This window comes from Lethenteron reissneri, chromosome 17 (genome assembly GCF_015708825.2).
Source record: "Lethenteron reissneri isolate LAM-NWPU_2019-01 chromosome 17, ASM1570882v1, whole genome shotgun sequence".
Classification (NCBI taxonomy): Eukaryota; Metazoa; Chordata; class Hyperoartia; order Petromyzontiformes; family Petromyzontidae; genus Lethenteron; species Lethenteron reissneri.
The window spans coordinates 8,534,216-8,560,915 of NC_083795.1; the positions used below are offsets into that span (position 1 = coordinate 8,534,216).

General features: G+C 44.9%; 1 protein-coding gene and 1 pseudogene across 1 annotated transcript in view; one reads left to right on the top strand and one right to left on the bottom strand.

Moving 5' to 3' along the window:
- The window catches only part of CCDC186 (coiled-coil domain containing 186), a 32,084-nt gene extending 23,633 nt beyond the window's left edge, over positions 1 to 8,451 (top strand). The window contains exons 15-16 of the mRNA XM_061553032.1: positions 536 to 755; positions 6,507 to 8,451. Of these exons, the coding sequence (XP_061409016.1) occupies positions 536 to 755; positions 6,507 to 6,587 (301 nt within the window). The 3' untranslated portion in view covers positions 6,588 to 8,451. The remainder of the gene's footprint in view (positions 1 to 535; positions 756 to 6,506) is intronic.
- Positions 8,452 to 18,599: 10,148 nt separating this feature from the next.
- LOC133343433 (beta-2 adrenergic receptor-like) lies at positions 18,600 to 22,205 on the bottom strand (annotated as a pseudogene).
- Between the last annotated feature and the right edge of the window lie 4,495 nt (positions 22,206 to 26,700).

Consider the following 26,700-nt stretch of genomic DNA (forward strand, 5'->3'; position numbering starts at 1 on the left):
ACTATACTTTTTATAAATGCCCTGATCATTCTAATAACTTTCACTTCCTTTGAAATGTCAGTTTTATTACTTTGGAATAAATGCAGCATTCACAAGGCTAGTTTGAAGTAATAGTTTAAAATATCTTTTGAAAAGTAAATTCGATTTCCAGCACCTGAATTTATTTTCTAAATCTTTCATTGTTGAAAATGTGTCTGTAGTCAATGGAGATTGTGTTTTTTTTAATCTTTAACAGTAGATTATTACTAATTTTAATAGTGTATGTAAAGTATGATTATTTGGGCTCACAATATAAGGACGAAATGCTATTAAATTTCTCCCTGCCTATATTATTCAAAGAACAAACACCCACATTGTGATACATTTTGCTTGACCTTTCAGTCGATTACACAGCATTTTATGCGAGCCAACCACCAAACTTTCCATATCAAGGTTACTTGAAATATAATCACTTTGTTCGATTAGCTCCATTCCATTATTAGAGGTGTGTGTGTGTGTGTGCTCAGCACACGGTTGATGTTGTTCTCCGTTTCAGGATCATACACAGTTACATAATGCGCGAGGAGTCGGGGGCCCTGTCCTCTGAAGCTTCGGACATGAGCAAAGCACAGCTTTCGCGCAAGGGAGGCATCATGGCGTCAGTGTTTTCGTCGCAGCCGGCCGACAGCACCATGACACTGGAGCTGTCTCTGCAGATCAACCACAAGCTGCAAGCAGTGCTCGAGGACACAGTCCTCAAGAACATCACCCTCAAGGTATCTGGCATAGACATCCTCAAGCCCATGGCCTTTATTTAAAAAAAAAATCGGTTCCCTTGCATAGTGCAGGTTTTTTGCAGCATTTTGAACCTGTGACTTACAAAGTGAAGAGTGTGTTATTTGAGAGCTATTTTGGTGATCTATATTTGAGCTTTTATCGGGTAACATGAAACACATTTCATCAGAAGCATTCTCCCATGCAGGTCACGGTACTATTTTAAAATATGCTTCAAGAGGAGGGAGCAGTAGTGCGATCATGGTATAGTAATTTGTGCCCTGCACCATGATCCCAGCTAATCGGCTGAGTTGTTTTCCTGACTACGGCTAACATCAGAGACTAGTGATGTCTAAACTAGTCCTGGGCCCCTCCCCACCTGCTGCCCCATACCCATGCACTATTACAGACTAACCAGCGTGGTGAAGTATGGTCAAACAGACCCCAATGACTGGCAGGACATGGAGAGACATCCAAAAGTGGATTGACAAGAGATCCAAATTATTTTCATTATTTCATCTAACCTATATAATTCATTTTTTGTCTGTCTGTGTGTGTGTGGACACAACTTGCGACTGTTTTAACTCGCAAACCATGGGGTTTATGTGTCAAAAAAGTACCCAGATTCCACGCGACAAGCCCCGTGGTGAGCCTGCACTATTCGTATTTCACATCCGTCAACTTTAAAGTAGTTAAATTAACAATTTAGTTCTATTTATTATATAACTACGTTGAGCATGCACCAAAGCACGCATCTGCGCATGCGCGATAAAGCTGACCGGTGGTTGCCCTAGCAACGCACACACGCAATCAGTGGGGGGGAGGGGGGGAATTCTTATTCACGTTAGAAATGATAAAATAATTCATATCCTCTTCCCCCCCCCCCCACCCAAATGTGTGCAGTTACTTCTATAAAGTTGGTAGATGCTACTACTATAGTCCGTAGATAACTACTGTAGAGCGGGCGAGGGGATGGTAGGGGGAGGTAGCGGCCTTGTCCCAGCCTGCCAAGGTACCACCTCGGCCGGCTGGGCAATCGAGGCGAGGCCGGGGGGCTCTGCACGGGACTAGGCCTCACCACGCCACTTTGTGAAGTTAGTACTGTTATAGAGTCGATTATATACTATTCTAGAGTGGGTGTATATGACTATAGAGTAGGTAGATACTACTGTAGAGTTTCTAGTTACTGCTACTGTAGAGCAGGTGGTGGGGGGGGGCGGTATAGCAGCCCAGCCCCAGCCTGCCAAGGTGCCACCTCGGTCGGCTGGGTAATCTTGACGAGGCCGGGGACTCTGCACGGGACTAGGCCTCACCACGGCACTCTGTTAAGTTCGTAGTTAACTGCTATAGAGTCGGAAGATACTACTGCAAAGTCTGTAGATACTACTGTAGAGTCAGTAGATACTTTTGTAAAGTTGGGAGATACTACTGCAGAATCGGTAGATACTAGCAGCGCTCCCGCCATGTATTTTTTTCTGCTTCAGCAGTTCTCACCTGATGACGATTGCTTGTGTTGCAATCGACAAGTCTTGATATTGTGATTCTTTGTTTTATTTTATTATAATTTTTCTATCTATGTGGCTTTACCGAAAGACCCAAAGAATATCTATTGACCCCCCACTTTCTATAACTTGTTGGACTTCTGCAAGCCTCTTATTTTTTTGACAGACAAATGGACAAACAGCACACCGGGCTTTCACAATAGTTAAGTATTTGTGTATGTATGTTATGTTTTAAGATAAGTTTTTGAATATATTTTTCCCCCTGATAACGCCGAGTACTTCCCGCAAGTTTATATAACTGGTGAGACTTAAGTAGGTATTTGAAAAATAAAGATTTTTTTGCATTAAATGTATAAACTTTAGTTATATTAATATAATATACTAATTATATTTTGAGGTACCGCATTTTTTATCAAAAATAACATGTGACAATGTCAAATCATTTCTTAATATGTTACTATATTTTACAGATACATTTTTATAGTTTTAAATTAGAACATAATACATCATAACTTTCCCAAGAAAATAATTCAGAGATCTATTACGTAACCACACCCACATTTTGTCCAGCAAAGTTGGAGCAGCAGAGAATTTTAATAGCATTTAACCAAAACTCATTTTATGACATGAAAGGACAAGCCCGTAAAGGACCTCTTGGGCCATTGTGACGCTAGAATGTGCCACCATAGCGACGCGTCATTGGCCGTCGCTCTTGCGTAGCAGGTGCTAGCGGGGCAGTGTACCTAGTTGCTCATGCGTACACGACCAACGTCATCGTGGGTCCATGAATCCCTGCAGCGGAGACGCAGGAGGCCCAGGGAGAGCGGCATTTCACATCACGGAGTTGCACATCACAGAGAATCGGACGAGCGAAATGCAGGCGGATAGAGGATGGAATTGAAGGCAGAGTAGCAGACGAGCAGGGTGGTACACACACTGAAACTAACATTGTAAGTTCTCGCGCAAAAATAGTGCATTATTCATTGAAAGCTGTTTCAATAAAGATTATCAACTAAGCAACTCGGTGAGTAGTAATTATGTGTGTAATTAATTAACATGATTTATTTGTAGTGCTAGCATTTAGTAATGTAATGGTGTTCGATTTTTTATTTTTAAAAAAAACAAGGTTTTTGTTTCAGTATGGTTCAAAGTCAAAGGGACATTCCCAAGACACAGGCATGAAAGCTGATCATTATCGATGGTTGCACTATACCTATTTTCATAATGCATCATTCGTACCAAAAGGCAGTGTTATCCCTCCCATCACCAATTTTCTTTTTACAGCATTTGTGATTTAGTTTTTTTTCTTTAGCCACAGTTCTTTCAAAACAAAAGGTGGGGTAAGATTTGAATGGGTAATTGTAGGTTGTCATGTGCAAAACATTTTAATTGACTTCACTACCTTAAGTGGAGGGCAAATATATTGTGATGCCACAATTATTGTCCATTTTGCACATGTTATAAGTTTAACAGTGCATGCTTTGTGTTAAATGTATTATAAAATTTTACTCCGTATTGCGAGTATTTGTGCAGATTACTAGTGTGCCGACAGCATGATCTTTAAAGAGATTGCTCTGATGGTCAGTGGAAACTGCCTGTCCTCACAGTAACCAAGGCGTCTCTCGTTGACAAAAGAGTAAACAGCATAAAAGCTGCTGACGTCAAAAAAAGCACACAAGTAATTTGCCGAGAAGTCATTTTGCTGCGTGCTGCAATAATTCACGTTTCTTGTGTGACTCTTAATTGGTGGGGAATAAACCCACAGTCACCCCCATGATTATAAAACTCAAATCGGTCGCATGCACAAGGATACAGGGGGACCTTTTGATGACTTTGCTACTTTGGCACACACTTTGGCAATGTTCCCAAGCAAATTGTCTGGTGGTTATGGTGTTTGGTAGGTGCTTCTGCCAGTGAATAAATTTAACCGGCAGGAAACGCGTAACAAGATGCATGCATGACATTCTCTTCTGTAAATGACTTCCTTTTTCAATTAAATATAGCCAGCCTCTGCTCAGCTCCTAAAAATGAGCATCTGCACCTGTCAGATAATTTATATAAAATGTTGCATTTATTCTTTTTTTATGGATAGCAGAATAAAACATGGTGAGTTAAAGAGTAAGCATGGATTTAAATTAGAATTTTTTTTGCATACTTCATTGTACAATTTTGGAATTTACATATCTGCCATAAATTAGCATTTTGCTTTAAATGCATAGCAATGTGTGCACAAGTGGTGGTGCAAATGAATTATTTTCACAATTTTTTCATCACACTGGTTTTGTAGATACTGTTTTTGCATCGCACATTGGTTTTGTAGATACTGTTTTTGCATCTACTGTATTGATATACATTATAGGTGTGTCACGGTGCATTGATTTATTAATTACAATAGATTCTTACCCCCATGATACAGTCACTGTTATCGTATGTGTAAGAGTGGATTCGTTAAAATGAACAGAGGTATGCAATACGTTTGCTTGACCCTTCCAGCCAAAATGCACAACAGTGTAAAAAAGTTATTAATTCTGTACATGTATCGCAACCTTAAATGGAAAAAATTCATTGAATAATGAGGGGGACATTAATATAGCCCTTTTCTATGATTCTTTCGATAAAGTCACGTATATATGAAAACAAATTGACGATTGCTTGTGTTGCGATCGAAACGTTGTGATATTTATATTATTTATTCACTTTATTTTCATTGTTTTTCCTATCTACGTGACTTTACCGAAAGAACCCTAGAATATGAATTCCTGCAGTCACGAAAGTTTTAAGTAAAAAATTAATATAACCCTACTACTCTTGGTAAAATCACAATACTAGCCTGGCATGCCTATAATTACATACTAAAAAAATACAGCAATGATTGAATATCAATGGCAATGTTATTTTTATAATGTAACATTTTAAAAGCATAAAAGAGCCACAGTTGACCCCACTGATATCCTGAACCCATGAAAATGTTTTGCTTTGGATTACAGTGAGGTTTCAATTTTAGCCTTTACAATATGCAAGCAATCCCTACTGGACCTTCGAGGACATGAGTCATTGGTCTTTTCCTTGCATATTCGTACTATTGTGTAGCTGTTCCCTTGAACTTTGTGCAGCACAGGTTACCAGACTCTCAGAGATATTATTCACAAACATGATATTCTAATAATGCCATTAAATACGATACATTTTGTACCCTCCAGGTCAGCCTGCCCGGATATGTGTGGTTTGCAGTGCTTTGGAAGGGACAAAAGAGCAAATTATGTTGCTGGCTATGTTGAGAAATGTGTATATATTGGATGTCCATCAATTTTTTAAAATCTGAAATGATGTTAAATCTGAATTGTTTTTTTTTTCATTTGGATGAGTCGACATATTGTTTGGTGATGATGGTCTGCCACATTTCATTCAGATTTTCACACTGCAGGCTTGGCTATTAAGGCTTTGGATGTTGGCTGAAAGTGTTTAAGCTTAATGGCTTTTGCCAAATGTATCCATGCGTGGAATGTAAAAGTCTCCAATAACTGCCGTACTGTCATTGCGAGAAGTCTCCATATTGTTGAATCTTTTTTTATGACCCTATTCATCCCATTAAAAAATTGTCTTACAAACGGCAAAGAAACCATTGTCAAAGTACAGCGTTGGTATTAGAGAAAAGAGTGTATCGTTCGTGAAGGTGCTCAGTCATATATATCATATTAAGTTTGTTTAAGTCTTCAAAAGTGAGATTTAAAATGTTTTTTTTCATTATTTACTACAACGTACGTTAATAAGTAACTTAATAAATGTCAATATATGTTCTTCCTATACTGTCTAAAATCAGCTTCAACAGTGCATGATATTTATTCCTATTGGTTCCAGAATTTTACTAGTGTGTACTTCCTTGTGTCTTTGTCGATATAATTGTGCCTGTATAACGATCCATCACAAGCTGAATACTGGTAAACACTAACAAAGGCTCACCCTCTTAAGCCTCACCTTACCATATTAATAAAAAGTGTGCTGTACTCGGCCCTTACCCCCCCCCCTTCTCCAACCATTATATAAATTGAGTGGTAGCTCCTGCAATCTCTCATTTACTTGATACAGCTGTCGTGGCTGTGACGGTTCCACCTGAAGACGGAAGCGTGTGTTGCCTCCGAAACGTCGTGATTTTTATTTTATTTTTATTAATTTTAATGTTTTACCTACGTGACTTTACCGGAAAAACCTAAGAATACTGAATGACTCATTATCTTTGTTGTTTCTTTTCAGGAAAACATGCAGACCCTTGGTAAAGAGATTGAAAGACTCACAAAGCTTATAGAAGAACATCAGACAAAGAATCAACCCTAAATCAGCATTGCTTGTGCATAGGCTGGTAAATGTCTTACGTGCAAGTACTTTGATCTCTGAGCTCGGTACAACGGCTTCAGTTGAACACAAATGATCATGACGTGTATTTCAGTTTTATAAGCACATTGCTCTAAATCGTGTTTGCTATAATTGCATGGCTGGAATTCTAAGTTAAATTCATTCTAACTCTAATGTGAAAGATGTATGCGTGTGATAATTGAATTATATATATTACAACAAAAAACATTTTGCGTTTTAAGGTTATTTTCCATTGCAATGTGGTATGTTAAATTATATTATTTACTGCCAAAGATGCACTGTATAAATTAAGGTGATGAAATGCAGAGCATTCGGTGCATATTTGACTTTCTCAATTATTTCTGTCGTAAAAATGATTCGTTATTATCTATTAGAGGTTTTCCACATCACATGTACATATCATGCCACTGGCTGCACAATATTTTCCCATCAATTGGTGTGGATTCACTGCGCCAGTTTGCTACACAAATCCAGTGTCTGCTGCTGCTGTACACTAATGTTGTCGGAGCTAATCACATGTCTTTACTGCAACATTATCTTGTTTGTGGGCACTGGCCTGTAACGTGACACTCCCAAGAATGCAGTTCACCTACCCTCACTGGCTAACTTGCAGATCCAGTGATGCAAATCATTCCATGAGTTCCCACCATGTCATGCCAGAACATAGTGTCGTGATCTCCTCACATGGATAAACTGTAGAGTGACTTACTGATCTCTTGTGTACTTTCTAATCTCTTTCAAGTGTAATAGTGCATTCATAATACCATAAAACATATGAAGCCAGTCACCCATGTGAACTGCATCAACATACCATCAACCAAATGTGTGTATTTTTAATGAGATATATGTATAATATGTATATATAATTGAGATGCTGGTTATAGTTGAGTAGAACATTATGAACTGTAACATTTACTTTTTTGGGGAAGAAAATATGCTTTGCGTACTTTGTGGCAGACATGTGGACATTGCCTTGAACGGGCAACGGCTCCAATCCTTCTCAACCAAAGTTACTTCCCTTTTCATTCTGTTGCCAGTGTAAGATGATAAGAACCATTTATATAACGAATTCTAAATATAACAGTAGGGGACGGCATGAATTTAATGTGACCATTTGAAGAATCTTAGTGCTAACTGCCAAACCCAAATTATAACGCCTTGGTCATCATATGGATAGCACGTTTTTTCCCCAAGAATATTGTGCTCTTGCCCCAACTGCTAGACAGTTTTCCAAATAGTTAAGTCATATTTTTTATCATACAAGCATATACATTGTCCAAGTAATGGTATGTGCCAAGTATATGTTGTATAAAAGTGACCATAGCTCCTATTAATGCGGTATTGTCTACATAAAATAGTCAATTGATGACCTGTTTAAATTATCCCCAACATTGTTAACAATGCATGCTGCACATCCATGTAGGTAGGTGTGATATGTGTTCATGTACACTTACGGTTTATTTTAAATGTTCTTTGTTGTGCAAAATGTATGTGTGTGCGTCTGGTTCTTTATGTAAAATTTATGAACATAACCATTTTTGAATCTATTTTAATTGTACCTTATCTGTATTTTAGTATGTTGAAGTTTGCTGTCTTTCATGCCCTGCAAATATCTATTGGTTTTACAATAATTATGAAATGTTAACATGAAAGCATTTTTGTCATTAAGTCACGTCGTAGAGAAATAAAACATACTGTATATATGTATATGTGTGTATAAATATATACAGTATATACATTTACACATGTGTAATGTACATTGTTTCTTAATGTGTTCATTCTTGTATGTATATATGGAAATATCGTTTAATAAAGGTTTTCATAACTTCATTGTGCAATTGTTTTTATTCATGCACTTAATGTAATTATTTGAATGTATTGCGATATCATCATTACGATGTGTATTTATCATCAATGTGCATTTATCCTGTCAAACACAACAGGTTTTGCAGTCACTGGTTATGTCACAAGTAATGTGTTCATATGTCCTGTCATCGGACTACTTTATACAATTTGAAATTGAGTTTAATAAATTGGTGAAAGCAGGGCTGATGGGCCAGAAACTAATAAGGTCAGCCATCAGTTCCAGTTGGTCCCAATCACATCACTCCCATCTATAATATGAATTCTAGATTTGAAGCTTTCGTGACTGCAAGGATTCATACTCTTAGGCTTTTTCGGTAAAGTCACGTAGGTAAAAAATAAAATTAATAGAAATAAAATAATAAATCACGACGTTTCGGAGGCAACACAAGTCATTTTAGCTGTGACGGTCCCACCTGATGACGGAGACGTGTGTTGCCTCCGAAACGTGATTTATTATTTTATTTCATTATTACTTCTATTATTTTTTACCTACATGACTTTACCGAAAAAGCCTAAGAGTATAATAACATTAAACTAATAATCCTATCATGGTTCTTTCGGTAAAGTCACGTAGGTCGAGAAAATAAAACAAAACACGACGTTTCGGGCGCAACACAAGCGTCCATCATCAGGCAGGGACAACCACAGCGAAAACAATCGCTGAAGTATGCCCTAGGCTTGTGTTGCGCCCAAAACGTCGTTTTGTTTTATTTTATTTTCTCTACCTACGTGACTTTACCGAAAGAACCGACAGTATGGATCCTTGCCGTCACGAAAACCTCAAGTCTAGAATAATCCTATCATGTTTGGTGTATACACTATGTAACAACCTTACCAAGGTCAGTAGAAAATGTCCCTGTTCAACTGACACTAGTCCATCTTCGCTGTCTATAAACCCAGTGCTTTTCGGGGGGAAATATCTATAACCTACAGTAGCAAATGCAGTGTTTCCTGTTTGTGGTATAAAAATGTGCTTCGAAGGGGAAATGGTGCTGAAATGTTACAGAAACGGCAGTGAAATGCACAATCAGGCTTTGGCATCTCCCTGCTGAAGGGAAAACTGAGTTTATCACCACAGTGTCTTGTACTGGGTCTACTCTTGAGCACTGTACGTTGACAAGAACATACAAGCTACGCCCAGATTTTGGGAGAGGCGCAGTGACCATTAAGCCCACGGCTGGTTTAAGATTTGCTTGTAAGTGTATATGAGGTTTTAGGCGTTTTCCAGACTATGTAAGCTTAAAGGCGAAATTAAAATCACAGTTTTGAGTCGTATAATGAATTTCTTCTTTCCTGTTATGGCGTGTTTGCATTTTAAAAAATTTCAGTGTCCAAATGAGTAAATTGATTAATAGCCCATCGCATGCCTTATACGTGAGCACGAAAGCGCTGCACTTGCACGTGTACAGCCATGCCAATTCATTGCTGGATGAGGGTCCCCCTGCACAGGTTCTGTGGATTATTTGACCATACTTGACCGTATTGGTCAAATGCACTGTGTACAAGTAAAAAAACACGTGTAATAGTTTCACGAGCAGCGTGAGCGACTTTGTAACTTTAGAACGTGGGTACTGCGTACATTGAACACAGCGATTTGCTGCCTGTAATAATATGCTCGCTTAGGAAAGGGTTTCGTGTTAAGTCTTCCTTCAGTAGCCCTGCATGAAAACTAATAAACTACATGTTCGTTGCTCTGTATTTTGAGAATTACGTACACTGAGTGGAATGACCACATGCATATAAACGCATTGCCGACAAAATAATGCTCTCCGATATCTTTTTTTTTACCCAATTAACCACATGATAATATATAATTGACAGTAATTAATGTAATTGTTCTGCCGTTTAAGATGCCATGCCTCACCTGAAGTCTTCTCATTAATAGCTTCATTTTTAAAATACGCGGCATCACCAGCGATCACTGCAAATGAGTCGCTCATGGGGCAAACGCCTCGGCGGAGCATTGAGCCGGCACTTGAAGATTCAGAGTTTAATTTCTGGCAGATGTCTGTGATTAAACAAGGTTCTTAAGTGTCGTCTCAGTCTAGCCACACACACACAAAATACAATCGTTGCCTTTTTTTAATGCGTATTCCAATTCTGCAGACTAAATATATACTCTTAGTTCTTTCGGTAAAGTCACGTCGGTAAAAAATGAAATTAAAATTAATACAAATAAAACAATAAAAAATAAAAATCACGACGTTTCGGAGGCAACACAAGTCTCCGTCATCAGGTGGGACCGTCACAGCCAGATTAGACGCACCTGATGACGGAGACTTGTGTTGCCTCCGAAACGTCGTGATTTTTATTTTTTATTGTTTTATTTTTATTAATTTTAATTTCATTTTTTACCTACGTGACTTTACCGAAAGAACTAAGAGTATGAATCCTTGCAGTCACGAAAGCTTCAAATCTAGACTAAATATGGTGCTCATTAACTTTATAGCAGCGCGTGTGAAAAGGCACACCGTGGAATCATGACAAAAATGTGCATAAATGGGCATCACAATTTGTTTTCTGACACTAGTCCAGTGTTCTTAATTGCAAGGCCTGCGGGCCATTTGCGGGCCATGATGGCTTTTATTGTGGGCCCCTGATGTGCGGCCCTCGACAATACACAACACGTGACACCCCCCCCCCCCACCATCGTGCTGCTGTCAACAACCCCCAATGGTTTCAAACGTGTGGCAGCCCTCACACCGATGTTGTCTTATCGGCGAAAGTGGGCCCCTCCCCCCTTTGAAAAGTAGTGATGAACACCGCTGTGGTCCATCTTCGCTGTGTAGAAATCCTGTGTTTGTGTGACGCTCTTTTTTTTCAGATGCTCTGCTCTCATGTGGAGGATACACTTGCCTTCTGCGAGAGCTGCGATGTTTTTGTTTTCTTCTCATAACATAACTCCGATTGCACAATTGGATAAAATTAGAAGATGCCTACTGGTGGTGTCACACCTACATTTCAGAGGTTGTCTAAAACAGGTTAGCTAACAGGAATCTGACGATGTTAAAATCTATTTTCGAGAGAATTAAGCAAAGTACAGTATCAGGCACACGTGCATATGGCCCAATCACAGCACAGTTTAATCCTGTGCTATAAATTAAGCAAAGTTGCAACTTGGGATGTTGTAAATAACGCGTTATGAAAATTATATTAAGGGTGACTCGTGTTACACATTGCCCGAGCTGAGCAAATTGGAAATAATACACGGTCACGTATTGTTCTTAATTAAGTGGCACTCACCGCACCAACAATTCTAATTATCGTCGTTTATAAGTGAAGCTCTGAATCATTGTTAGTCATTTGAACCGCAATGAATGAACTGTGACCTCTTGTGCAGTGAACGCTGAACACCTGCAGGAGTAAAAGCATGCCCACAAGTAGCATCATCAGCCACGATCAAGCCACTGCTAGATGAAGGCCTGTCCCCATCTCTTGTTTCTACAATGCAACCATCCACCTCGTACAGAGGTCGACGACCCAAAATAACGAGAATGGATTTTTTTTCGAATTCGGTAAAAAAAATGTACCCGTAAAAGCAAAGTTTTTCACTATAAATCCTTTATATGCGTGGCGGCTACAGTCCTCTCGTCCTCTGGCTTGAGATGGCTGCCACCTATGAGTCAGATGATTGTCTGCCACCATTAAGCAATTGGTAATAAAATATTTATTTATTTATCCCTAAACAGTGTACAATTTTGGGAAAAAAAATTCACGAAAATTAATTGTCACGCACAACGAGTCTGTGTGCAAAATGTCAGCTCGATTGAATCACGGGAAGTGGGTTAAAAAACGACCGAAAGATTTGCACGGTCGTAAGCAAGCAAGCACGCAAGCACGCAAGCAAGCAAGCAAGTGAACTTAATATAAAGGATTTAATAAAAAACAAAACATTTGAAACGCCGCAATGCATGTGAACACGAGACGGTGGTACTGAAATAACATCACGAAAGAGCCACGGATTGCCGACTTCTGAACGAGTACCATTACCCGCTCCATCTCATCTGATGACGGACTCGTGGAAGCGTTCCAATCAGTGCGCTGCGAACCTGGCGAGCCGGATTCGTTTCTCGCTCACGGCCAACACCGGTGATGAAAATTATCTGAACCGTTCCTGGGCCTCCCCGAGGTCGACTCAGCCTCAAATGAATACCCGGTGAGATGTGTAAACATCGCCACTGGGGAGACAAAGGCGGCCGGCCGTGGTGTTTGCCACCCACCCCCTGGTGTGTACCGTGCCGGCCTTTAGAGGTGCTCGCTAACAGCACTTGCCCCAACAGTCTGTGAAGGCTACACGGGAGATCTTTGTCTTTGTCTCCACGTGAAACGGAGCACGCACGTGTTTTTATCGCTCCATTCCACCCAGGGCGCTGTAAGACCGATTGTGGAATCTCCGTATAAGGTTTCTCAATTGTATTAACAAAGGCACAATGCAAGATTTATTTTTTTGTTGAAACACCCGGATATTTTGGCCAGTGTGGGCATGCCGTGCGTAAGGACCGTGCTATTCTGCATGCAAATAGCGCGTGCACAGCTCGTTTGTCAATCCACTTACTGGACGAGAGCCTCCCACCCGCTGTTGGGGTTACTTGACCATACTTCACCACAATTTGTCAGTGACAGTTGGTGAATGGGGGGGGGGACTGGATTAGTTCAGATATCACTTGCTACCGATGTTCGCATTGGTCGGGAATTGTGGACCGTATAAGCGGTATAAACGCAAAAGCATAGAAATACAGTCCAACAATTGATGTTGGAGCACTGCTCTCTTCTGCCGACCACGTGGCCTCGAATTTGTTGCGACGCAATACCTGTTGATCACATCACACGGATTAGTTTAAAAATGAATATCGAAATACAGTCCAACGATGAATGTTGATGCACTGCTCTCTTCTGCCGACCACGTGGCCTCGAATTTTGTTGTGACGCAATACTTGTTGATCACATCACACGGATTAGTTTTAAAAATGAACATCGAAATACAGTCCAACGATGAATGTTGATGCACTGCCCTCTGCTGCCCCACCACGTGGCCTCGAATTGTTGTTCCGACAGAGATCGATCGCCACACAAGTAGTTCACAATAAATCATGAACAAAACTTGCCATTATTTTATTCCCAACGAGAGAAAAAACAAACCCCCGTTGTTTACTGTCTTCACCTCGATTATTGCAATGTGAGCCGTGCCTACATGCCTACGCGAAGTGGGGATCTGCGTATTTGAGTGCTTATCAAATCAAATGGCTGATCATTTTAGCCCAGTCCATTAGCTTCTGCACAAATAGGATAATGCGCCCGCTGTTGCTTATTCGTCATTTGCATGGATGATGTATAACCACGATCCTTATTAGCAGCGGCTTTGATCAATCCACTGCTGGATAAAGCTTCCCCACAGCCTGCTTGCCATCCCTCTCAATGCAACGATCCACGCAAACACCTTGCCCACGAGCTGATTTAATGACTCCATCTCCCTTCGTTGGGTGTCCTCTGGGACGCGTTCCGTTCCTTGGCTGCCTGTCGCTATTTTTGACCATCTGCCATCATGCCTTCAGGCGACGTCTCGTCCCGCCAAGTTAATTTGCCTAACCATTTAAACGCTTTTATAAACTTGCATTCGCTCTCTCATCCACGTGTTCGCCTTTCTGTGTCTCAATGGTGCACCCAAGTACGCATCTCTCCATGCTTCTTTATGCCCTTTGTCAGTTAGTGTTCCAGTTGTAGAAGCATGCGTCAGGTAATTACACCGACTGACATTTATACGGCAGAGTATACCGTATTTGAGCTGACCGTTTTGACGAAATGCACCCCGCTTTCGACAGATCGCGGAAGCTCAGCAGGTTTTACGCCTGGATAGTGGCTGGGTAGTGCTTGCATTGGCGACGACCGAACAACGAAACACTCAGATGTTGACTGCAACGACCCTGCGTTGTCAGCAGAGAGCAGCGGAGAAAGAAAAACAAGTAAACCCGTAAAAACAAAGTTTTTCACGATAAATCCTTTATATGCGTGGCATCGGGGCGGCTAGAGTCCTCTCGTCCTTTGGCTTGAGATGGCTGCTACCTATGGGTCAGATGATTGTCTGGCAGCATTAAACAATTGGTAATTAAATATTTTAAAAAAATTCCCTAGACAGTGTAAAATTTTGGAAACATTTTTTTCACGAAAATGCATTGTCACGCACAACGAGTCTGTGTGCAAAATGTCAGCTCGATTGGATCACGGGAAGTGGGTTAAAAAACGACCGAAAGATTTGCACGGTCCTAAGCAAGCAAGCGAACTTAATATAAAGGATTTAAAAATCAAAATGATTCTACTGAACTTCGCTCCATCGCCTATTCCACCCGCTTTCACCTGCCGACCAGCGCGGTGAAGCATGGTCAGCTGGGCCGCGCGACTCGCGTGGCGCGAGGAAATTGCCGTCGTCCACACAGTCAATTGAACAAAAGGCCCGTGGAAATACATACATCAACGCACGGTGGAGGGGCTGCAGGAGCGTATGTGAGTCACAGACGTTGTGGTCCCGCTTTTGCGCAGCCGTGCACGTGCCCGCGTACAGATTAGTGGATTGAGTGGTTTCCTTTGCATCGATCCGAGTGGGATCATGACGCACACCTTGACAATAGGTTTGGCCTTGGTAATGATCTCATGGTGTTGCTGCGTCGCTCGTTTGCAGCCTCCATAATCTGGAACACTATCCCATCGGTGATCCGTGCTGTCGACTCACCCCGTTCAAGTCCAGGTTCAAGACGTTCCCTTTCTCCTCTGCCTCCAACTCTGTCTCGTTACCATATATATGGGCCTCATTTTTCACGTGTAATTCACACAAGACCCACTGTTGTGTACAGCGTTTCAGATACGGTTGCACTGAGACGCTATTTAAATCGAAGCTGTTATTTTTAAAAGGGAAATGTTAACTTTGCTGTCAGGTATCACTTTCAAAGGGCCTCGTACGCTCAGCAGAAATTGCAGACATCTATGGTGCACTGCCAAACAGCCAAGCATGGCATGCCCTATACTTACCCGAGAAGGCCTCACCGATTCTCCGGACTCATTTTAAAGAGGCATGTTTGGCCAGTCCCATTAATGACTGTTTGGCATTGTAGCAGGAAACCGGAGTACTCGGATTGAACAACAACAAAAAAACTACATTTTACGAAGACGGATAACACTTAAAGCTCCGCACACATAGATGAAAATAGTCAATCGCTGTGCAGCTGTGCCGCCTTCTCATGAGCCACGCAGAAGGGTTTCAAATCTGCGCAGCACCCATGCCCTATGAATAGTGGCACACATCGTGGTTGGCATGAACCCTATTGCAAGAAATTAAATAGGGGACCCCCCCTCCCACCCCACCCCTGTTTAAATGCATCCCCTCTTCGTTGCCGGGTGCAGTTGCACCGCCTGCACACTCGGCAGCTCCACGCCACTGGGTTGAAAGCTCGTGCTAGCGCCTGATTGAGTTGTGGTCAGGGTTAGGGCAGTGAAGTCGCGTGGCTGGCGAAATGGGTCCTGGTCCTTAGGAATGGAATGGGAGGAGGGGGGGTCTGAATAATGAAATGATTCTTATAAGTAGATAAATAAAAATAAGTTTTTATCTATGTATTTTGAACTTCTTTCACACCGTACGCAGCCAACCGTGCTAATAGGAGGTTCAATCGTCCCTCACCCACCTTCGTAGCCAGAAACCTGCCCCCCTCCCCTCCCCATACAGTTTCACCGCTTGCACAACTCAATAGTCAAGTCACCAGCTCCGAAATAAATATACAAAAACAAAGATCCCCCGTATAGCCTTAACAGATTATTGGGGCAAGTGCCATTAGCGAGCACCTATATATCTCGGAACGGCACACGCCCGGCTACCTTTATCTCCCTAGTGACGATGTTTACGCACCGCACCAGGCACTCATTTGAGGCTGAGTCGACCTAGGGGAGGCCCAAGACCGGTTCAGATACTCGTCACTGGTAGTGTTGGTCGTGAGCGAGAATCGAACTCGGGTCGCCTAGACGCTCCACTTACCGCTCCCCACACTCCTCATACGCACAGGCGCTCACCCACATTGCGTAAGGATGGACGTCAGTAAACTTGACTCGGGAATCATCCCCAAAGGAACCGCCCAAAGAGTTGATGATAATCGGCCGAGAGGGAGCACCACGCCTGTTTCGATAGCATCCAAACTGGTCAGGGAAACCAGAATAAACCGCGTTCCCCGGGGGTCGACGTCGGCACGACTCAACTGCAGCCGCATTCCACGTGCCCACCTCTCAGTTGCCACAACACAAACCCCGTACAGCTGCACGCAGAAAGTGTGCGCGTGCGTGCGTGAGTGCGCGCGTGCGTGCGCATGCGTGAGTCCGTGCGTGTGCGTGCGCGCGCGTGAGTGCGTGGTCGGCGAGGGGAGCTCTCTCTCTGGTCCATCGGGTAGCCCGAAGCAGAAGAAATGGGTTCGTCGTTGCGTCCCCTGAACGCAGATACGTCACTCGTATGTTAGAGATTATAAACAGACACACTTTAGCCCTGCAAGTTTTTTGTTTGTTTGTTTGATATATGGGAAAAGATGAGAGCGCGTCTTATAATCCGGTAGACGTGTGCGTTATGGCCAGATTTGTGTAACTTTATTCACACCGGGCACAAGTGTGTGTGTGTGGGGGGTGCGTCTTACTTTCCGGAGTATCTTATAAGCCGCGCAATACCGTGTATGCTGGACAAGCTACATTACTTAATTACTTCCAATGTGTTTGTGAATTAGCGAAGGTAATCGATTCGTTCATCACAAGCTAACAATAGTTATGAGCTGTTTGAATTTGTCAGCAACTTAGTTGGAGTTGATAAAGGTATTTGTTGCACTCCTGTGTTCATTGTTTTTTCTCACAACTCCGTGGCTCCCTTGAGCTACTTGGGGACTTCACTCTTTTGCCTTAATGTGCCTATCTCTTATCGCTGCTATACTGCCTGCAAACTCGAGCTTAGAAGGAAAAAAATTTCGCGCGCACACACCCACGGTCGAGATGAACCAGTGCAATTTAATGCATTTCTCTCAAGTCGGAACATGTACAGATATAGCAAACACTTAAATTACACAGTATGGCGTCACGCGCGAGGTTGTACCCATTAAATAGCCTTACGTCATTATAAAATTTACAAAAATAAACAGTACGAAACGTATACTGTTACATTTCTTTTTTTTACAACAGTGCAGTATAGGCTTCTGTACGTTTACGCGTCGGTTATTGCACATCATTCATATGAGTTGTGTGCACATTAAGACAATAATGCCCACTCTTATACAATACAGTATCAATATACACACACCCACGCAGACCTCTCCCGTTAAGCCGCTCTGTAATCGAGCGATTAATATATATCGATTTGTTATAAATAAATACCATCGTTTGCGGATGGATTGGTCGAACTAAATTGTTATCCAAAATAGTTAATAAATAAATAGAACGCTAACGTGTTCTGATCAGTCTGGTAATGATCCTGTAAAGGTGACTCTATTGATCGCGATGAGGCTCTATTCAAAGTGGCGAGGAGCAGCTCACAGCCAGCAGTAATAGCGAATAGTCGCGTCGGTGTTTGCGCACATGCGTACAGCTCTCTCTGATGGATGTACTTTCGGGTTGCACCGCGTGTTGTTAAGCATGATGTCAGACGTTTCGCTGCACGTGCTGCTGAAGAATCTCCAAGCACGCGGAGCGAAACGTCGGGCAATCAAGCCGAACAACGCATTGTGCGCGTGTCGATGTCCGACGTTTCGCTCCACGTGCTGCTGAAGAATCTCCAAGCACGCGGAGCGAAACGTCGGGCAATCAAGCCGAATAACACGCATTGTGCGCGTGTCGATGTCCGACGTTTCGCTCCACGCGCTGCTGAAGAATCTCCAAGCACGCGGAGCGAAACGTCGGGCAATCAAGCCGAATAACACGCATTGTGCGCGTGTCGATGTCCGACGTTTCGCTCCACGCGCTGCTGAAGAATCTCCCCAGCAGGTGGAGCGAAAACGTCGGGCAGGTGATGCTCAACGGACCAGCGATACAAGTCGAAAACACAACGCGCGGCCGCGAGAAAGACACACACACACGGAGAGAGAGAGAGTGATACAGCATGTCGAATGGACAAACGGTGGCACTACCCTGCTGATCCAGAAGCCGGCTCCAACTGCGGGAGCCCACGTGCCTCCTCCGTGCGGCGCAGCAGCGAAATGTTCAAGCATAGTTCCACGTGTCTCGTTCCGCGTACAATGTCCGCGTTGGGTTGGCGCTATATCATTGCGAATTAACGCGAAGTGTCTGTAAAAAAAATACAGTATATCCTACAGTATATACAAAGGTAGGTGCATATATGCATGTACATACCATGTGCACGTATACTGTGTATAAGTAATCTTTTTGTAAATCCATTACCAAATGTACACTGTGATACGCAATAGACATTTCAACACGAATGGAATATCAGTCGACGGACATTCAATTTTAAAAAAAGGCTGCTAAGGTTGTCCCCTAAGGTGCTTAAACGTGATTAACATTGTGTCGTCCGTGAAAGGAAACAAAACACGGACTCATTTGTCTGAGCAAATTACTTTCAACAACAAGAGCAGCAGCAGCAGCAGCAAGCACGTGATGTGCTGTTTGGTCCTTCATCGCCGCGAGTGGTAAGTTCACCCACTCGTGGCACATACGCCTTGTCGATTCAACGGCCGTGCAGGCAAAGTGCAAAACAACAATTGCGAACGTCTTCTCAGCAGGAGCCTGGCAAACATTTGCTATCGCTCGTGGTGAGAGAGGGGAAACAATGACAACATTGCATTCGGTGCCATTGCTATACCGCGTGCGTGTGTCCACACGACTCGTGCGTTTGAGCAAAAGAACAATTTAAAAGAAATGAAAAAAAAAAACCGCTAAACAGCGACCTGAGGTAAGTCACAAGCAAAACAAAAAAATTTGTACGGGTCGGACGACATACACCAGAACCACGAAAATAAATAATACAATGAGAGAGGTATGTGGAGTTTTGAAGCTGTGGCATTGTAACTGCTTTCAACAAGAAAGGACATCATACCCTAACCTAGAGTACTGATCAGCGTGGTGAATTATGGTCCAACAACCCCCAATTACCGACAACGTAGGGAGGCATTCATCCAACAGTGGAGTGGCACTGTGCATGACATGCAATGGGAGCCTGTGTACATTTTGGGCGTGGGATCACACCTGGCCAAAACACCGTGTCCCTTGGCACACTTCAACATTTTCTGGAGGCTATGTCACCGTATGTAACGTTGCCGATATCGTAATATCAGGCCAGATTTGCAACGTCGATTCAACAACAAAAGCAAGCCCAACTTCACATCGCTTTTGGAGAATTGCCCAATTGGAGGAGGCATCGGCACGGTTTCGTCCAAAACAAATTTTGGACGAAACTTAAAAAGTCATCACAATTCACAGCGGGAGAGTGAGGCGCGGAGCGGGGGGGGGGTCATCCCTCCTCCCCTCCGCAGCCCCACATTAACATGAACTTCCCCTTAGATAGATAGGAACTGCGTGCCGAACAAATAACACAACAATAACGCATTGAGGAGCAGGGCTCTAGATCGACAACCTCAGTGGCTGCCCACCACCACCACCACCAACCCACCCCGCGCCATCATCCAAGTAAGTGTCGCGCAAAGGTGCGCCGAGCGTAATTCCGCCACGGATGGCCCTTAGAGGGCCGACAAGAGGCCGTGAGAGTTCCCGTTGGTGTCCAGGCTCTGCTCACTGTTGCTGCTGCCTTGGCTGCTGGTGCTGGCGCCACAGAGCGTCGTTCCCGTCTCGCTGCAGCGCTCCACGTAGCCCTGCGTGGAGCCCGAGTCGGGGCAAATGGGCCACGACGTGCACTGGCCCAGCTCGTTGTTGTCCTTCCGTCCGCGTCCCCTCCGCCTCCTCCGCCTCCCGACCAAGCGGCCGCAGCACAGCAGCCTCTCGAAGGCGGAGCGAAAGTCGGGGCTCCGGCAATAGATGATGGGGTTGAAGGCGGAGTTGATGTAGCCCAGCCAGTTGAGGGACACGAAGACCCCCGTGGGGACGCAGTTCCACACCACCTGCACGATGTTCACGACGAAGAACGGGAGCCAGCAGAGCGTGAACGTGCCCATGATGAGCCCCAGAGTCTTGAGCGCTCTGTGCTCCTTGCGAGACAGGAACCTGGAGAGCTTCCTCGCCGGGTTCTTGATCGTCGCGCTGTCGTTCGCGTTGTTGTAGAAGCGACCCTCGCTGGTGTTTATTTTTTCCATCTGCTTTCGCGCTTCGCGGAACACCTTGGAGTAGAGGATGATCATGACGGTGAGCGGTAGGTAAAAGGACACGGACGAGGAGGCCACGGCGTACTCCAGGCTGATGTTGAACTCGCAGACGTCCTCCTGCAGTGTTATTCGCCGCGGCGGCTGCCTCGCTCTTCCACCAGCCCATCTCGATGGGCAGGAATGAGATGAGCGCCGAGACGAGCCACACGGCCACGATGATGAACCGCGCTCTCCTCTTGTTCATCAGGGTCTCGTAGCGCAGCGGTCTCGCCACCGCGATGTACCGGTCCACCGCGATCACGCACAGCGTGTCGATGCTCGCCGTCACGCACATGATATCCACCGCGGTCCAGAAGCTGCAGAAGCGTGGCCCGAAATACCACGTCCACGTGCCCGACACCACGGGGGTGGCGCCGAACGGCACCACGATGAGACCCATGAGCAGATCCGCGCACGCCAGCGACACCACGAAGTAGTTGGTCTGCGTCTGCAGCCGCCGGAACTTGGCCACGGCCGTAATGACGAGCACGTTTCCGAACACGATGAAGAGCACGATGAGTGACATGAGCATCCCCAGGCCTACCATCCACTCCATCTCCGCGGGCTTCTGGCCGGTGCCCTCCGACGAGCAGTTGACGCCGACGGACGTCGCCGGATCGCTGTCGTTCCACGCGGACGAATTCCCCACGACGCACGGCGGGGTCGCGTCCTCGTGCGGGATCACTTGGAAATTGAGCATCGCTGGAGCGTTTGCCCTAACCCTCCGCCAGAAGCACTATTATAACGATAAGATTATCGTCGTCGCATTTGTGTTACTTTCCGCAGCTGACGTCCACCGGCACGCCGGGCGCGAGGGTGCTGCGGGTGACGCTGAGCTGCATGGTTGTTCACGGCGAGCTTGTCGCCGTTGTGTTCACGGTGCCCTGTAGCGCAGGTAACCTCGCGCCGCGGCTGTTAAGTGTCCACACTGTGCAGCGGTGAAGCTGGAGCTTAGGCGTTCATGGTGAATCGTCTTGTCCAGCTTAGCAAGCGTGTCTGTGTCCACGGTTTCGCCGTAGCTTCGGTTGCTCCCACGCTGCGCTCGAAGTTGAGCGGTAATCTCACGTCCACGAAGTGTGATTTAAGTCAGGTTGAGTGGAGTTGTGCTCACGCCGCCGTGTTTGGTCGCATGGCCGTGCCGTTGTTTGTCCACACGCCGAGCCGCCGCTGTAAGTGTAGCGTTCGCGTTGAGCCTGCGTTCACGACGACCTGTAGCTGAGGTACTCTCACGCCGCCCTGTTAATCGGGTCCACGATGATCTTGCCTTGGAGTCTTGTCGAGGCTTAGTGGTCCGCAACGCTGCGCCGCTCCCCGTCGTAGCAGCTGAAGTGTCCTGGCGTGGAGCAGGGTGCACCTCCACGCGCGCTCTGCGGAGGAGGAGGATCCCCCGAGCTCGTCCCGTCCCCCCACTGAGCTCAGATCGCTCCGTCACAACACTTGTTCCCCCACCCCCACCTCTGTGGCGTGACCACACACACACACCCATACACGCACACACCCACACGCACGCACACACCCACACGCACGCACGCACACATCCCACACACGCACGCGTGCGCACACACAGACGCGTGCGCGCGCGCGCGCAACTCACGCACGCGTTCTGCGTCGCTTACCCAATGGGGAGTCCCAGTGAGTGAGGTACAAAGTGAAAGACGCGCTGACTGCGGAGTTGCTGCTCACTGTGCTGCTCGAGCCAGATTCGTGACGGTAACTCTTGGCGGTGAGCATGGGTGAGATTGCGAAACGGCCCATGCCAGTACATTCGTAAGGGCCTTACGTCGTACATTGATAATAATTTATGTAATTCACAGCCCTTTGTCAACCTGCTGCTGGATGAGTGCATCTCCTCCCACGCCGTGTTCATCGTGGGGGTTGTTTCACCATACTTCACCAGGTTGGTGAGTGTGGGTTGGTGAAGGGCCGGGTCAGCAGGTATCACTCGCCACTTATCTGAGCAGTGATCGGCATTTCAACTCATGCGGGCCCACAGCGCAATGCGCAAACCACTGCGCCACCGCTCTACCCCTATAATGTTTCATGCCACTTCAAAATCCAAAGGCAGGGCAGGCTTCTTTGGGTGTTGACTTGCATTGTCCACGTGGGAAGCGTGATTTGTCTTGTTCGTGTGTGTATTGTACCGTGTGTATGATGGACTGCATTCTGGCGCGGTTCATAAATATGTCACTGTGTCCGCGTAAGATATTACACTTGAAGAAAATCATATTGCTTATTTAAGAATAGCACATTTCATGAAGACATACAGGTGGGATTGTTATCTTAAGCCTTTACAGTATAAGGGGAAACAAAATACAGCCCTTAATCCACCGCTGGATGAAAGTTTCCCCACACCGCATCGGTCATGAAAATGACTTGACCATGCTTCACGACGGCGATTAGTGCGGGTTATGAAAGGGGTGTGCGTCCGAATACCGGCTAACACTCGCCACTGATGTTAGACGTGGCCAGGGAATCGAACTCAGGTCGCCGGGTTCAGAATAGCGCAGTGTGTGCTATAACCACTGCGCCTCCCCACACCATACTCGTTCTTGGATAAATGTCCGCGTTTGTCAACGTTTGTGTGTGTGTGTGTCGTGTTTCCCCGTTGCATTGTGAAATACACCACGCGAGTGCCAATTGTAGTTACGAATTCCATGTGAAATCGTGACTCGCACAAGATTAATGTGACCTATTTGATACACCGCGTGTTGCTAATGTGCACACGCAGTTACGGACCTGTTCCGAAAACACCGTGCCTACTGCCAACGTCGTAAACGCGTGGGCAGAGGACTCTTGACAGCATGCCGTCGGTTAGTTCGTCTCAGTGTAACGATACATCTACTCATCGATCAATATAGATTACTGTATTAGGCATTTAATCGGGTGGTGTAATACGTGTACGTTTCATCAATTCGTGTGTATAGTATGTTGTATTTTAATGTCATTCACGTTGCCCTAACAGGCACTTGGTGGCCGCTACATCCACTACAATGTTTACAAAATATATATATCACATTTATTGATTCGATTTCATATGGCAAATCACCAGATCTCGGAAGTTAAGCAGGATTGAGTAGGTGGGGGGGGGTGTACCACGCACAACAAGCACGTCGTTGTAGGCTGCTGTCGAGATACATTGTGGGCAGCAGAGGGCATTGCTAAAATTCCCTTTTGTTTTATTTTGTCTCAACTTTCGTATCTGTGCTCCCGTGCATCTGTGCTCCAAGCTTTCACCAACCCACACTGATCAGCGTGAGGTGTAGTTAAATAACCCCCCCCCCTAACTCCACGCCCTTCACTGCTCGATGAAGGCCTTCCCACGATGTTGAGGGTCGTGGTGAAGTATGGTCAAAATACTGCCATGCACAAGCTGCACAGCACGAGAGAGAGAGAGAGAGGTCATCATCCAAGCAGTTGATTGACACTGGGCTCTGGTCATGTACGTCGGGCCAGTATTTCTCAAACTGTTTTGGAACGCGGACCACTCGGCCGATGCAAACATTTACAGGCCTGGTGACCAAACGCAATCACTTATCTCTAAACACCAGCAGTACAAAATTGTTCAAAATAAAAACAACTATTTTTAAAGGTATATTTTTTTAAGGGGAGGCACTTAGATATTTGTGTAAGAGTAGTTTAATCAGGGTGGTTAACCAAGCTTTTAAAGATATATATCATATGTAAAATATAAATGATTATCCGGATCAACCTGCATTTCGATCACAGCCCCGCTGAACACCTGGAGGACCGACCTTGTGGTCCACTGAGTTAGGGGATTCGATTCGACGGTTGTTGGAGGTGGGGGGGAAGGATTATTGTGTGGTGGGTGAATCGTTACAGCCCTGACGACCTATTAGTGGTGCCTCTAATTGCCTTGTCGTGGCAGCCAAGGAATGCAACGCCTCCGAGAAGACATGCCTCCAAGGAGACGGAGCAATTAAAATATTATCTCGTGTGCAGGTGCTCCTCGGTGGAATGTTAGTTCGGGGAACCGTCAAATATGGAGCCGGATTTGGGGAGACTTTCATCTAGCAGTGGAATCGTCGTGGCTGATGGGCGCTTATGATGGTGATGAAGCCGGCCACTGGGAGGCGCATAGACTCAGTAAGGAGCAAAGCGGCTGTGTGGTTCACGCACAACACACACACACACGCGCGAGACGTTATTCATGGGGAGTGGTGGGGTATAGACTTCAGTGGTGAGGGACGCGATGGAAATAACCGTGTAAAGTTACAACCCAGAGATGAAGAGCGTGGTAATTATTCATCAGGACAATACTAAGAGCACCCGCGTCTGGTCTGTTTGCGTGCCGCGCTTGTTGTGCTGAGCAGGTGAAACACATTGTATGCGTGTGAAATGGCTCAATGCAAACACGGCAAAGGACAGGGCTTATAGTATTGCCCAGCCATCGATCAAAACTGAATTCGTCTGTTGGTGGAGCCATCACTTGAAGAAATAAATTAGGAGAGAATCGTGTTATTACGACAGTCTGTTGTTAGTACCGTCTGCTAACAATGTACTAATCCGCGTGAAGTGTAGCCCCTGAATTGTACGGTGTCTGGTATAGACTTTCATCCAGCAGTGAGTTTACAAAAAGTTCGTAAATCATGCTTATTTTTTTTATAACTTATGACAGTGGTTGGTAAGTTTAAACATGTTAATAAAAAAAATCCGTAAAAAACACGTGTTGTTAAAACTGAGGATAATATGGAACGATCTTTAACGACCCATTAATAGTTCAAATGTACGCAAATCATAACAAACACTGTAGTTCTGAAGTATGTGGCTACTGCCCAACACAACTCTTTGACCGCTGGCTGTTTGTGGTTGCCATTGTTTATTGCGAGCATTTAATACATTACACCCTGAGACGACACATCAGCAACATTTGCCGTGCCCCTCATTCGCGTGGATTCACGTGTGTATTCAAATTGGACAGCTGAATAACAATCCATTACAAATCTCCCCTGGGCACTTGCAAAAGCTTTGCGGGCTTGGGGTGTCTGCTGTTGACCAGCGTGGCATGACTAATGCTGTGCAATTGCCTTACCTTACATAGCAAACAATAGTACATGGTACATTCCAGACATTATAAACACCCCTAAACATTTAAATATATAACCTTAACAAACCCCCCACCCAGGTTTTGTGAGCATTTCAAGCTACGGAGGCAGAAAAACAGCATTCGGGCCAATCAGGTGAAGAAAAAACAGGTAACGTTAATTAATTACTGCGTTACTCGTACTTGGTACATCCCAACTTGCTAATAAGACTCATGAAGTGAGTGTCAGCTGTTGACCAGTGTAGCATAACTAATGCTGTCATTACAATGGCTGGAAGCGACAGAGCAAACAGTTCTGCCACGGTTGATGGCGAATCGTTCATTGATGTAATGGCCAAATTGTAATTTTCCATCTCGTCAAATTTGCTTCAAGTTTACAGTGTTGTGGGTCTATTATTTTTGATGCTAAGGAACTAAATAATTTTAGGGGGAGGTGGTGGGGGGGTGACAGGGTGGAGGATGGGGGGGGCGGGCAAAGATGTGCGGGAGAGATGGGGTAGAGAGGGGGGGGGGGTCACTACCAACAGCCTCTCAACACTCACGGAGACACTGAGGGAGAGAGGAAACACGGTGATGTTGAGACAGACGCAGACATCGACACGTAGAGAGACGCACAGATACGGAGATAGAAATGAGGATAAACACGGAGAGAGAGAGAGCCGCGGGGTGGGGCGGGTGGGGTAGCGGGTTGTGTTCCGAGTAAATATTTAGGTGGGACACCTGCCCAGAATGAAGTGCTCCTCCACCTATGGATGCCAGTAATGCACTGTATCGCAATTTGGATCCAGAGCAAGTTTTGCACATAGGGAAATTTTAACACCAGAAATTA